Source organism: Esox lucius, chromosome 18 (genome assembly GCF_011004845.1).
Source record: "Esox lucius isolate fEsoLuc1 chromosome 18, fEsoLuc1.pri, whole genome shotgun sequence".
Lineage (NCBI taxonomy): Eukaryota > Metazoa > Chordata > Actinopteri > Esociformes > Esocidae > Esox > Esox lucius.
In genome coordinates, this window is record NC_047586.1 from 6,287,998 (window position 1) to 6,301,860 (window position 13,863).

Consider the following 13,863-nt stretch of genomic DNA (forward strand, 5'->3'; position numbering starts at 1 on the left):
TCCAATTTCTTGGCCAATTCCGTTTTATTACCTTTCCAGTTTCCGTGATTTCTTTGTGATTCCATTTTTTATACCACACCTCCATGTATTCCCACTAGGCAGTAGAGGTGGGGGTGTCAGCTGTTTTATTTTCTCCCACTCAGGCCGTAAATCCAAATGAGCCATTCGCCACTACCAGACTGCAGGGATTAAACTCTGACCCTTAACCCTGAATACAGAATGCTGCGGTGACACGAGGGTCAACAGCTGCAGATATTGATTGTTATGATTCCTCGATTATTCTATGAATAAAATGCTTGATTATTCGAATAATCTTAAGGAACATGGCACAGGATCTATGTGGAGTTTCTTTTTACATTGAACCAAAATATAAACAAAATGGGAAGTCTTGGTCCAATGTTTAGTGAGCTGAAATAACATATCCTAGGTATATTACAATGGGAATATCTGTATTACCAGTCATGGGGAAATTAGAGACTAATGAATCTGTCAATTGACTTGTTTCCATTAACGAAATGTAACATAGTAAACAGCGTTTATAGTTTACAGTGTTGGATTTATAGACTATAGAATTAAAACGTTTTGGATTTTACTGTGTTGGATATATGGAATATACAATTTTAAGCTGTAAAACAGTTTGTGGACTGGCAGTTGGAATATAACTTACTCAATGGCCTAATTCTGTAGTTCTGAGAGATTTTTGCAAAAAAAATGTTTTAGGCCCAGCAATGTTATTCAACCCACCCGCAACCCTCATGCCCTAAACAATATGTCATGACCCTAAACCCACCCACACGCCCTAATCTAAACAATATGACATGACCCTAAACCCACCCACACGCCCTAATCTAAACAATATGACATGACCCTAAACCCACCCACACGCCCTAATCTAAACAATATGACATGACCCTAAACCCACCCACACGCCCTAATCTAAACAATATGACATGACCCTAAACCCACCCACACGCCCTAATCTAAACAATATGACATGACCCTAAACCCACCCACACGCCCTAATCTAAACAATATGACATGACCCTAAACCCACCCACACGCCCTAATCTAAACAATATGACATGACACTAAACCCACCCACACACCCTAATCTAAACAATATTTCATGACCCTAAACCGAAAACTGAGCTGTTTAATAAAAAGCTAATTTAACAATCCCTTCATACTTACTAACCTACTGGACAATAATGACTCCTCTGTCTCTCTCTCTCCCTCTGTGTCTGTCTCTCACTGTCTCCCTCTGCCTCTACCTTTGTCTCTCTCTCGATTTCTGTGTCTGTCTCTCTGCTCCAGGTCCCCATGATCCTGGTTGGTAATAAATGCGACCTGGAGGACGAGCGTGTTGTGGGGAAGGAGCAGGGTCAGAACCTGGCCCGACAGTGGAGCAGCTGTGCTTTCCTGGAGTCCTCCGCCAAGTCCAAGATTAACGTCAACGAGGTGCGGACACCATGCAGACAGTAAAACACACACACCTACACACGTGCGCAGTGCCTTCGGAAAGCATCACACACCTACACTCTCTCTGCATGTTGTTGACTTAGAGACTTTATGTCTGATTTACTTATAAGAAATGTGCCTGTTTATTGTAGAAGTACGTTTGGCGGCGAGCACAGCTTTGAGACTTTTTGGGGAAGGCCTCTGCTCGGGGGAAGTTTCTCCCATACTTCCTTACAGATCCTCTCAAGCTCTGTCAGATTGGCTGGGGAGGGTCGGCCCAATGGGATCTTCGGGTCTGAAGTCCTTGGCACCGAAGTACACAACGACTTGTCATGAAGCTGCTCTGGCAGCTTGGCTGCGTGCGTCGGGTCCTCGTTGCCGGAAGACGATTCCGAGGTCCAGTCCGAGGTCCTGTCCGAGGTCCAGTCCGAGGTGCTGTGCACTCCGGATCAGGTTTTCTTGAATGGACATCTCTGTATTTTGCTTCTCCTTCCCTCGGTCATGATGCTCCCAGCATGCTTCACTGTAGGGATTGTGTTATTCGGGTCAGCATCGTGTCATACGCCTTTTACTCATGTAGTGGCTTCTGTGTAGCCAATCTACCCTAAAGGACTGATTGATGGAGAGCTGCAGAGAAGGTTGTCCTTCTGGCAGGTTCTCTCATCTCTGCGCAGAAACTATATTAGCGTGGCCATTGCCGGATGGAAGGCTTTTGGAGGAGCCTTGGTGCGTCCAAATGTTGTCAATTTCACCACTGTGTTCCTGGGGCCGTTTTTTGGGACCTTCCCCAGATCTATGCCTCGGCACAATTCGAATCTCATGAGGTCTCCGCAGAATTCCTTTGACTTAACACCTTTTTCCTTCAGACATTCAATGACTGTGAAGTGCGGAACCTTATGGATGCATGTGTGCCTTCCTTAATCATGTCCGGTCGATTGAATTTGCCAGAGGTGGACTCCAATCAAGTCCTAGAGACATCTGAAGCATGATCAAGGGAAACAGGATTCATCTGAGCTCAAATGCGTCCCCGTCTTTCCGGGCCGAAGAATGGACAGAAGACCATAAAGTTCTATCTCTAGCCATCGATAGTTCAATGATACAATGTCCCTAGTTGTCTTATCTCCAAACCTCCATTGTCCACAGATCGGCCCATTTGTCCCAGTATTTTATCATGTCATTATTTCCCCTTGGAAGACCTCCCATTGCACCACTTTGTCTCACAACCTCCCTGTCTGCATGAGCTGACACTGGCCCAAAAATGGACAGTAACCATGTTCTCCCCAACAGTGGTCTACAGGTCCACTTACACCCTAATATATTACGACTTAACAGCTATTGCCATTGAAATGTGCTATCCAATGGATAGTGACAGCAGAGACTAGGCCAGTATTGTTTTTATTGATGGATGTGTCAGTTGTTGTTTCATATGTCAGATCATGGACCCAGTGGTACTGGTACATCAGCGATCTGTTCTTTGATGTACTGACATTCCTTTTTTGATACCACCAAGTCCAAGAAAGATTTCACTTTAACCGCGAACATTTAACGATTTGTGTTACTCTTTTTGCTCTGTGCTTGGTTTTGATCTTGCTATCAATGACAAAATCAGAAGTGCATGTTATTTCCATATTTGCTCAGTAACCTTACTGTCCTTCCTGTCAGTGACTCTAATGTCACCCTCCTCCTGAGTCACAATGGAGCTGTGTGTGTTGTGTATGTGTGTTGTGTGTGTGTGACCAGCTGCCGAGGGCCTCTAGAGACTGCCACCGTCGGCCAGCGACATCTCCTCATCTGGCCTGGGTCACCTCTACACACTGACACACAAACGTACCAACACACACACTTTCTCACACAAACACACACACACAATCACTTTCTCACACACATGCAAAACAAATACTGAACGTGCAGCTCCCTGCACATACAAGTCATGTTCCCAACCTCTGTAGGAGCACACACTCACATACGTCCCTCTGTGAAGTAAATTGTAGGCCATCTACCTCTGTTGACAACAACCCTGTGTTTTGTATCAGCACAGTGTTTCCCCATCTAAACCAGTGACCCCTTCTGATCTTGTTGTGTCCCATTAGGCGTCTGTCTCTCTCACACCCTGCACATGTCTCTTGTATCAAACCTCCTATCCAATTCATAGGTTTTTTACAAGTTGTCGACATGGCATGCGCCATTAGTCTGGGAGTCCTTTATGTGGGCCATGCATTTTCTATAGTGGTTGTTGACAGCGCTACTCTGATTTGGTAGTTATGGTTAAGTTTTTTTTGACCAGTGTAATGCACAACCAGATGGCTCCATTAGAGGAGTGGTGTTTTCAACAGGAAATGGGCTTTGTGGGTAATGCAAACCTAAAAGATGTCTTCCTGGCATGACAACAGCCACCCTCTCTACTGATACCTTATTGGTTTTGGTTTCATCACTATAATTATTCTCTTTCTGCAAATTGGCCCCAAGCTGAAACCATTGATTGTGTCTGAGGGGCTTTTATAGACAAGGCTTTTAGTGCAAAGTACAGATTTCACGGTAGGCATAATGTCTGCCAAATGTGGTCATTGACCCTAGCAGGAGTAAAAATTCTAGCCTGTCTGGTCATCTGGTAGCGGTAGGAGGCTGCTACATCACACAGACACTGGGAGAGTTGACCATCCCAACTTCTCTGAAAAGCCTGAATCATCCTGCCTTTTTGTTTTGTTACACGTTTCCATTGAAACGCAGTGTTTTCTTATCGGTTGTTTGCATTGCATGCGTTGGAGTTATTGTATAGGTATGTCGCTTGACCGAGGTGGTAGAGGAAATTATTGTTGAACGTTTGTTGCACACACATCCAGGTGAGGCTACCTACCACTTCTTACAATGGCCCTGTAGGTGGGATCTAGTGACCGTGGAGGTGGGATCTAGTGACCCTGTAGGTGCCTAACAGAGTGTGTGCTGTAGGTTAGTTGTTCAGTGAAATTAAAGAAGCAGACCAAGCATTGGCGTATGAGGTCTCGAAAACAACTCTATTACAATGTTTTGAACATTGTTTAAAAATGAACTGGAGGTTTTCAGTGAACAAGGACCAATTAATCTCTGTATTGATCCTAAGCACTGCAAGGATCAATACAGATCTCAGTTTGTAATATTTTACAATCTGAGATACCTAATATACTGAGCTCTTACTGCGATATTTACAGTGGTTGTGTGTAAATGGCCCTGATCTGGCTGTAACATTCAGACATTTGGTAATTTAATTAACCGTGAATATAGCCGTGAGGGGTTTTCAATGACTTCTCAGATATGAAGACATCTGTCTACTTAATGTTGTGGCTTGGGATGTCATCCCTTCGTCGTCCGGTTGGGATGTGGCACACTTCAGTCTAGTGAGGTCCGACCTTGGGTCTGGGCCGGACTTAAAAAAGACCTGACTAACAGCCGTGTGAATCGAATCACATTACAGGTCAGCGAACTTTGGATTAAAGCAACGTCCAATGGCACACGTCCTACATAATGTCCGCTTTGCATGAGAACGTCCAAGGTTTACTCCTTCAGTCCTGCTTGTTTAATGCAGTTTGAGAAGGAGCTTCGGAGGACAGGAGCAATCAAGGAAGGATTGAGAAAGAGCCTGTAAGAAGAGCCTAGAAGAAGGGGAATGCTAAGAGGTGTTTTGCCAATGACTTCAACATTGTATGTTAACTAGTTATCCTTGTCTGCTTCAGATCTTCTATGACCTGGTCCGGCAAATTAACAGGAAAACCCCAGTACCCGGGAAGGCACGCAAAAAGTCCAACTGTCAATTGCTCTAATATAGAGCTGATCTGTCGCACTGAGCCAGGTAAGAACAAATACGATTGAGAATACTAGCGACTACCTAATTTCTTAGAGATTTCCATTCGATTGTTGTGAATTTTTCTTGTATGTCTTTCTCTGTCTCTTTATCTCACTCCCTCAATTCATATAAATTCAGTGGACTTTATTGGCATGGAAAGTATCATTTATACATTGCCAAAGCAAACACATAGACCCATTTCTTTCTCTCTCTCTCAAGGTCTGATTTGCTGCTGTCTCTCTCAGCAGTGCCAGCATTCCGACGTTGCTAAAACCTAACATCGAATGGACTTTCCTGTGTGGTGACACCCCTGTAACAACAAACAAACCGACCGACCAATGGATTCAAAGCTACAGTACAACATCAGTTTTTGCACATAAATTAACCATTATCACTCTCCGGTGTTGCGGGAAAAGATTTTTACTATATATATATTCTAACTGTATGCAACTGAAATGGAAAAATTTAGTAAATAAAAAGGTAAATTAATAAATAAATGGGTAAAGAGGTAAATATGAATTCAACTAAAATTCAGAGCCTACGGTGTTATTACTAACGGGACGGTAGCCGTAGAAACAGCAGCTGTCTAACTAGACTGTGCACGTTGCCATGGTGAGTAGCCTCGCTACAATGATGCGGTATTTATAAGCACCACTATTTTAAAAAAAGAGAAAAAAAGAGAGTTCCAAAGAGCGCCAATACAGCCAAGTTCATACTGATAACTTGCTCCTTTGGTTTATTTTGTAACTTTTTATTTGTTCCCTTTGATCATTCAACATTCTTTCTGTTTCAGTCTTTTTTTTTTCTTTCTTTTTTTTCTTACTAGATTTTGGCTCTACTGAGATTTGCTATACTGCGACAGCTATTGATATGAGTTTTATTTTAGGTTAAAAACCTGTGGATACAACAGTGATTATTATTATTATTATTATTATTATATGTGTAAAAAGAAAAAAAAGGTATCATGGTTTTTCGGTCACTAACTTTATCATGTTGTCTTTTTGCCTAAAGATGTTGCCTTCAAATGTGTTTTATTTTTCTTTCTTTCTGGAGTGTCCAACTATGATCCAATAATCTTACTGTCATGCCTGGGTTTCCTCTGTGTGTCTGAAATGCCACTCAATTAATTAGTGCACCACTTTTGACCAGAGGCCAATGGAGCCCTGATTAAAAGTAGTGTTCAAAATAGGGAATAGGGTGCCATTTGTGACACTACTCTTGTGTTGTTTACAAAGATGTTTGTACAGTGGCTTTTTCAATATGGGATGTGCTTAAGGAGGGACTGAACATTTCAATGAGCTACCCATCTCCTGAGAGACTGGCGGCCAACATGATGGCACGATCTTCATCATGTTTATTGTTTTTTTTTTTTATATAATTCTAAGGCCGCCTCTCATTGGTCGGTTTGTCCAGTTAGCCAATCCCCCCTCGCGGAATCTCCTATCTAGAGCAGGAAATATAGATTTTTTTTAATGAAGAGGGTTTTAATATGAAAAAATGAAAGAACAAAGTGACATTGATGATGTCATTCTCCACATTTCTGTTGCCGTAGATTCTCACTGAACTACCCTTTCGCCCATCCTTTTTCCAATTCTCTCTCGTCTTCTACCTCTGCCCTCTCTCCCCGCCCTAATTCCCCTTCCCTAGCCCCTCTTCCTTACCCACTGTCCCCCTCTGTCTCTTAGCCTCTTACTAATGCATCTGTTGTAAACTGAGGATATGAAAACCAAATATTGGATCATGTCAGTAAAGACACCTGCCTGTTTGTAACTGTTGTTTCACCTGTGTTTATCCTTGGTTTGACCTTTTCACCCATTTCCTTCCTGTCTGTCGGATGATGAAAGTGATGAAGATTTACCGCGTGGAATTAACTGTTCTACATTGAATGTGGGGGAGGGGGGAGCCAACAGTCTTCAAAGCAGCAGGGAATATATAAAAAAAAAACAACAACATTTAGAAACAACCACAGTCAGCAACGTAGGAGACATCATTTGGATCAGAGAGAAAGGAGGGCCTGTGTTCCAAATGTCACCAAATTCCCCACATCGTGCACTACTTTTTACCAGAGCCCTCTGGGTTGAAGGTGCCATTTTGGACACACCCAGGGCTGGGGCAGGGGGGATAAAGTTGCAAGTTTGTTGTGAGTTGAGTGACCTGTTGACCTTGTGTAAAAGAATGCCTTTGTTGCTTCGTGTGCCGATAACCAACAACACTGACTATATTCACACAGGCAGGATGATTCTTGTCCTGCACTTGGTGTTCCTTCGACCCGTCTGATGAGCTCTAAAGAACATCTGACGTGCGGTTGTCTCGTGCGATGGGTCGAGGTAACAACTCGTGGACGGAAACTCGTAATCGGGGCTGCTTGTGTTAATGTAGCCGTCGAGTCCTTGGTGTGTAGACCACATAAACCATGTCCCATATGGAGCCACAGTGTTTGAAATGCAACATCATCTGCTTATTATTGGGGAGGGGAGGGACCGGGGTTCGGGGAGGGAAAGATGGGGGGGTGGTGGGGGGGATGGGGGGGGACAAATGTAAACTAAAAAGCCTTAATTAAAGTGGTGCAATTTTGTATAACCCAGCATCTGTAGTTCAATAAATTGGATCGCCATGCAAGGGCCTTGCTATGTTGCCGGTCCACCACCTGAATGACCTGCACTCCTGTTGTTTTGTCTGTATGGTCTCAGCCATGTCTGCATCCTTCGATGATTTCATGTTGGTTTCCTTTTCATTGGTCACCCAGTCATTAAAGGGGAGGGGTCAGAAGGCGCAGACAGTGGTTATTAGAATGACTGATTACACACAATGTAACACCATTTTTGATATCGGGTAGTAAGTGTTATTTTGTAATTGCTTAGGCCTAAAAAGTATAGAAAATGGCTATTATTCCCCACTAACTTTGCTTTTGTGACCAGGACGGTGATATTTTGAAATATACGTATTTCCAATAAGAAACTGTGCCTTTTCGTTTACATGAAGTCAGAAAAAAATCCTAATTAACATGTATTTATAATGAGGTAATACCAAAATGACTACAAAAGATTAAAAAGTGAGTCGTTTTTCGAGATTTACAATTATACTGTAAATTACTTTCATGAATCAGACCCCAAATGTAGTCTCCCATCATGTTCTTGATATATTGTCCTCGGTAGCGCCGTTCAAAGTCCAGTATATCCAGGTGGAAGCGCTTGCCTTGCTCCTCCGAGTACGCTCCCATGTTCTTGTTAAATTTATGAAGATGAGCATCAAGGATATGGACTGAGGGACATCCTGGAGCCCATTGTGCCATAGTTCTTCACCCGAGTCTCAACCAGTTGCACATAGTTTTTGGCCTTTTGATTGACCAGGAAGCCCTGAACCACTTCTAAAAAAGCTGTTCCAAGGAGCTTTCTCCTCACTAGTGAGCTTCTTGGGGAATCCATTGCACTCCAGGATCTTTATCTGTGGTCCGGCGAAGACACCGGCTTTGACCTTTGCCTCAGACAGCTTAGGGAAGAAGTCTTGAAGGTACTTGAAGGCTGCCGACTCCTTATCTAGAGCTCTGACAAATTGTTTCATATGGCTCAATTTGATGTGCAGTGGTGGCATCAGCACCTTCCGGGGGTCCACCAGTGGCTCCCACTTGACATTGTTCCTCCCCACAGAGAACTTGCTCCACTGTGGCCAGTCCCGCCTGTGGTAGTGCAGGGACTGCAGAAAAACTTGGTAAAAATCTCCACCTTGGAGATCCATTAGGAATGCCACTGTTTTGAAGTCTCCGATGACCTCCCAGCTGTACTGATCATATGTATCCACTTAAGGCCCCCGTATTTACACTACTATTTATATTACTGGAAAGTTCTAGAAAGTTCTGAATCCACCTGAAATGTTCTGGAAAACAGGTACATTTCATAATATGTCTGGGTTACAAAAGCAAAGTTTCTGGGGAATAATAGCCATTTTCTATACTTTTGAGGCATAGGCAATTAGGAAATAGCACTTACTAGCCAGGAACAAATAGCCAGGAAAGAAATACATATATTGTTACAAAGTGTTCCGGGTCAGTATCTTGAGATCACATCTTGCTGCTCAGGAGTCAATCACCAGAAAGGTGTCTAGCTGGTTACTTTGTGCAGTAAGACATTGCTGTTGGCATGCTAACAGCATTAGAATCTCCACAGTCCAAGCAGGATGATGGCGTCTAGAGTGGAGGATCACAGCAGCCCAGACCCTTGGATCATATATTAGAAGCCATTACATCATTGACAGAAGCTCTCTTTCTTCTCCCCTCGTTTCCCCTCTGTTGTCTCTATCGATGGAAGTCATTATGAGACAGAGGAGATGGGAGCTGTTGGACACACCATACGCCAGACATCTCCCACAGTCTACAACAGGATGTTGTTTATTTCTGAGAATTCCAGATATTCTCTAGTCGTTGTGTTTCTTTTATGTTGTGTGACAAGGGGCCCCTGCTCATTACTTCCTAGTTCCTGATGGCTGCTAAGGTATGGCCCTTTAGGAATGTCTATAGAGACTGAAGCTTCGGCTGTCTTGGGCTGTGTGCGCTGTGGGTTTGTGTAAGCTGTGGGTCTCTCATTCTAACAAAGCATTGTGGGCACTAATCATGTCCAGCCTCCTTCTGGTGTAATCTCTCCCTTTACCTCTCTGATGTACAAAGTAAGCCAGCAGCCGATGAACTCATCAGCTGTTTTGGCCTTCTGACGCAGAATTTACAGCTAGACAGCAGAACGGATGTGCCTGTCCGGGATAAGAGAAAGCAGCTGTCAGTCAGAGGAACTGAGTCATTCAGGGCCTATGGTTGGAGTCCCTACAAGTGGGGATTAAGAGGGCTGAAGGCAAGGAAGCATTCGATGGATAAAAAAAATAACTGACAAGTAAGGTTCTTGCTGGTCCAATATGACTTTGGTCAGGTTAATAAATGTGACCTCACTCACAGAGGGTATGTTGGTATTTTAAAGCAGTAAGGCAGAAGGGGGTGTGGTATATGGTCAATATAATATACGTGGGGCACATTGTGGATATTTTCATGTTGACATAGTCCACTTCAGTATATTTAATGGGCCGATCCCTCCCGATGAGCAGTTTTAATTAGCAAATGACTGACCAGGTTATCAGGAAGGGTTAGCTAATGAAGTTAAAACTCACACCCAGTTGAATACATTTAAAATAGTGAATGCATTTATTGGTAGCTGTCCTTTCTGGGATGCTTTAATTGAGACTTCATACCCGCACACTAACAGGCGACACTTCTACATGTATGAAAGTTGACTGATATCAGCAGAGCCTGTTTTGACATAGTCAAGAGCGAGGTCACTCGTTTAAGTTTCCGCTAACACTCATGCTGGAGCATACAATGGGAAACCAATAGTCTGGTCCCTAAGGAAGAGAGGGATTGGTTTGGTCTTTTTTTTTAAATCACATCCAGACAGACAAAAACCCTCACAATGTGGTGTATTATTGGAATACAGACACTAATTGAGTCCCCTCCCTGACATGTTTTGATATTTTTTTGTCTACTTAACTTCCATTGTTCCTTTCAACCGTCTTTAAGAAACGTCACTACGGGCACTATATGTTGTTCAAGCATGCAAACTTTGGAAAACATGCACTGGCGACAATCCAAACGGCAGCCTGTTAGTACACTGCTCTTGGCATGAACCGGACAAAAGTAGTTCACTAGATAGAGGGGATTATGTGCCATTTGGAACGTTTGAGTTTCACTTACTAAAACAAGTCTTGGATACTGCTCTGTTCTGAAAGCAAAAGTTAATGTGATCGGTTGATTCAGTGGAGAGGGCAGAGCTTTCGTTACAAATGGCTGAATTGTCCACGAGGAAATCTGAGTAGGGTGCGTTTGTGCTCGTCCTTAATAACCCTATAAGGGCCAGATTCACAGAAACAGATTAAGCGTAGTCTAGGACTAATAAAACAAGCTCAATTGAGTTTTCTATTGAACTAGATTTTTTTTGTCCTAGACTAGGCTTAATCTGTGTCTGCAAAACCGGCCCCACCTGTTTAAAATTTAAACTTAAACTATGTTACTTCAGAGTTTGGACATAAGCTCCGCCCTCTCCATTGAGTCAACAGATAACAGTAATTACTGACTAGACGCAGCTCTGCCCGCCAGGACCTGTTAGACTACATAAGACTCCCAACTCTAGCCAGCTGGGACACAGACTATATGGACTTCTCCAGCCAACCTCAGGGTGGGGTCACTCAGTGTCTGGATGTTTTGTTTCAGTATAACACAGCATCCTTGGATAGTCTAGATCATACACACAGTGGTGCTAATCTGGGCCTCCAGGAAACCCTGTGGGCTGATATAGGATTTCCTGCCCTTCAACGTGCAGGAATTTATCATAAATACTGATGCCAAATTGACATGACCTTACAATCTGTCTGAGAGGGACTGATAGGCACTTCCTTACTGATGACATGACCAAATACAGACATTATGTAAGAATTGTTATGCTTACTGTTGATGTTTTATGAGGATGTTACAACAAAAAACTCAACACAGACACATTTTACACCACTCTGTAGATGAAATATCCATATTGGTCTTTTTGGATGTGGACTGAAATCATTTAAGTAACACAGAAGACTTTATTACAAACAGGCTTTTGAATGTATGTCTCTGAACTTGAAAACATCCTGCGCTCACAACTCCTGATGGAGTTTTGTGATAACATAAATACATTGACCTAAACCAGATTACATTCTACATGTACAGTGGGGAGTACAAGTATTTGATACACTGCCAATTTTGCAGGTTTTCCTACTTACAAAATATGTAGAGGTACGAAAATCCAGAAAATCACAATGTATTATTTTTAAATAATTAATTTGCATTTTATTGCATGACATCAGTATTTGATCAACAACCAACCAGTAAGAATTCCGGCTCTCACAGACCTGTTAGTTTTTCTTTAAGAAGCCCTCCTGTTCTCCACTCATTACCTGTATTAACTGCGCCTGTTTGAACTTGTTACCTGTATAAAAGACACCTGTACACACACTCAATCAAACAGACTCCAACCTCTTCACAATGGCCAAGACCACAGAGCTTTTGTAAGGACATCAGGGATAAAATTGTAGACCTGCACAAGGCTGGGATGGGCTACAGGACAATAGACAAGCAGCTTGGTGAGAAGGCAACAACTGTTGGCACAATTATTAGAAAATGGAAGAAGTTCAAAATGACGGTCAATCTCCCTCGGTCTGGGGCTCCATACAAGATCTCACCTCATGGGGCATCAATGATCATGAGGAAGGTGAGGGATCAGCCCAGAACTACACGGCAGGACCTGGTCAATGACCTGAAGAGAGCTGGGCCCACAATCTCAAAGGAAACCATTAGTAACACACTACGCCGTCATGGATTAAAATCCTGCAGCGCACGCAAGGTCCCCCTGCTCAAGCCAGCGCATGTCCAGGCCCGTCTGAAGTTTGCCAATGACCATCTAGATGATCCAGAGGAGGAATGGGAGAAGGTTGCGTGGTCTGATGAGACAAAAATAGAGCTTTTTGGTCTAAACTCCACTCGCCGTGTTTGGAGGAAGAAGAAGGATGAGTACAACCCCAAGAACACGAACATGAAGCGTGGAGGTGGAAACATCATTCTTTGGGGATGCTTTTCTGCAAAGGGGACAGGACGACTGCACCGTATTGAGGGGAGGATGGATGGGGCCATGTATCGCGAGATCTTGGCCAACAACCTCCTTTCCGAAACAAACAGCCAGGGCAACTAAGGAGTGGCTCCGTAAGAAGCGTCTCAAGGTCCTGGAGTGGCCTAGCCAGTCTTCAGACCTGAACCCAATAGAAAGTCTTTGGAGGGACCTGTAAGTCCGTATTGCCCAGCGACAGCCCCGAAACCTGAAGGATCTTGAGAAGGTCTGTATGCCAAAATCCCTGCTGCAGTGTGTGCAAACCTGGTCAAGAACTTCAGGAAACGTATGATCTCTGTAACTGCAAACAAAGGCTTTTCTGATGTAGCAAATACTTGTGTCATGCAATAAAATGCTTATTAATTTCTTAAAAATCATAGAATGTGAATTTCTGGATTTATGTTTTAGATTCCGTCACTCACAGTTGAAGAGTACCTATGATAAAAATTACCAACTTCTACATGCTTTGTAAGTGGGAACCCCTGCAAAATCGGCAGTGTATCAAATACTTGTTCTCCCCACTGTACTTGTTATACGTTCTCATGTATGCCTTAAAATGAGACAATGGTCTAATATGTTGACTGTTAGTCCCGGCTTCACAAACACAGATTACGCCAAATCCTGATTTTCAATTATCTTGATTTTCTTTTTTGTTCTTGACTACGCTTAGTCCTTGTCCACAAAACCGGCTTAGATTTTCAGGTTAGCTTTCCCTGAAGGTTTGATGGTTAGAATGAAAAACGGTGTGAATATTTACTTGTTGCTGGCCGAGGGTGGCGCTGTAGAAATGTCCATTACGCAATAGATAATAGTAACTCTTCACATCTTGTTGAGTGCGTGACGCTCAGCCAAGGTGTGAGTCGAAAGTAATCGAGAACATTTTCTGATACATTATTAGAAACAAATATATACTAACAT

The 13,863-nt window shown here is 43.1% G+C and overlaps 1 protein-coding gene across 2 annotated transcripts in view; it reads left to right on the forward strand.

Moving 5' to 3' along the window:
* Positions 1–7,229, forward strand: part of LOC105017798 (RAP1B, member of RAS oncogene family) — a 54,904-nt gene extending 47,675 nt beyond the window's left edge. The window contains exons 6-8 of one of the 2 annotated variants that reach the window (XM_010882695.5): positions 1,315–1,458; positions 5,166–5,281; positions 5,521–7,229. In XM_010882695.5, coding sequence (XP_010880997.1) covers positions 1,315–1,458; positions 5,166–5,252 — 231 coding nt within the window. In that variant the 3' untranslated portion in view covers positions 5,253–5,281; positions 5,521–7,229. 2 annotated transcript variants of the gene reach the window in all.
* The last annotated feature ends 6,634 nt before the right edge of the window (positions 7,230–13,863 follow it).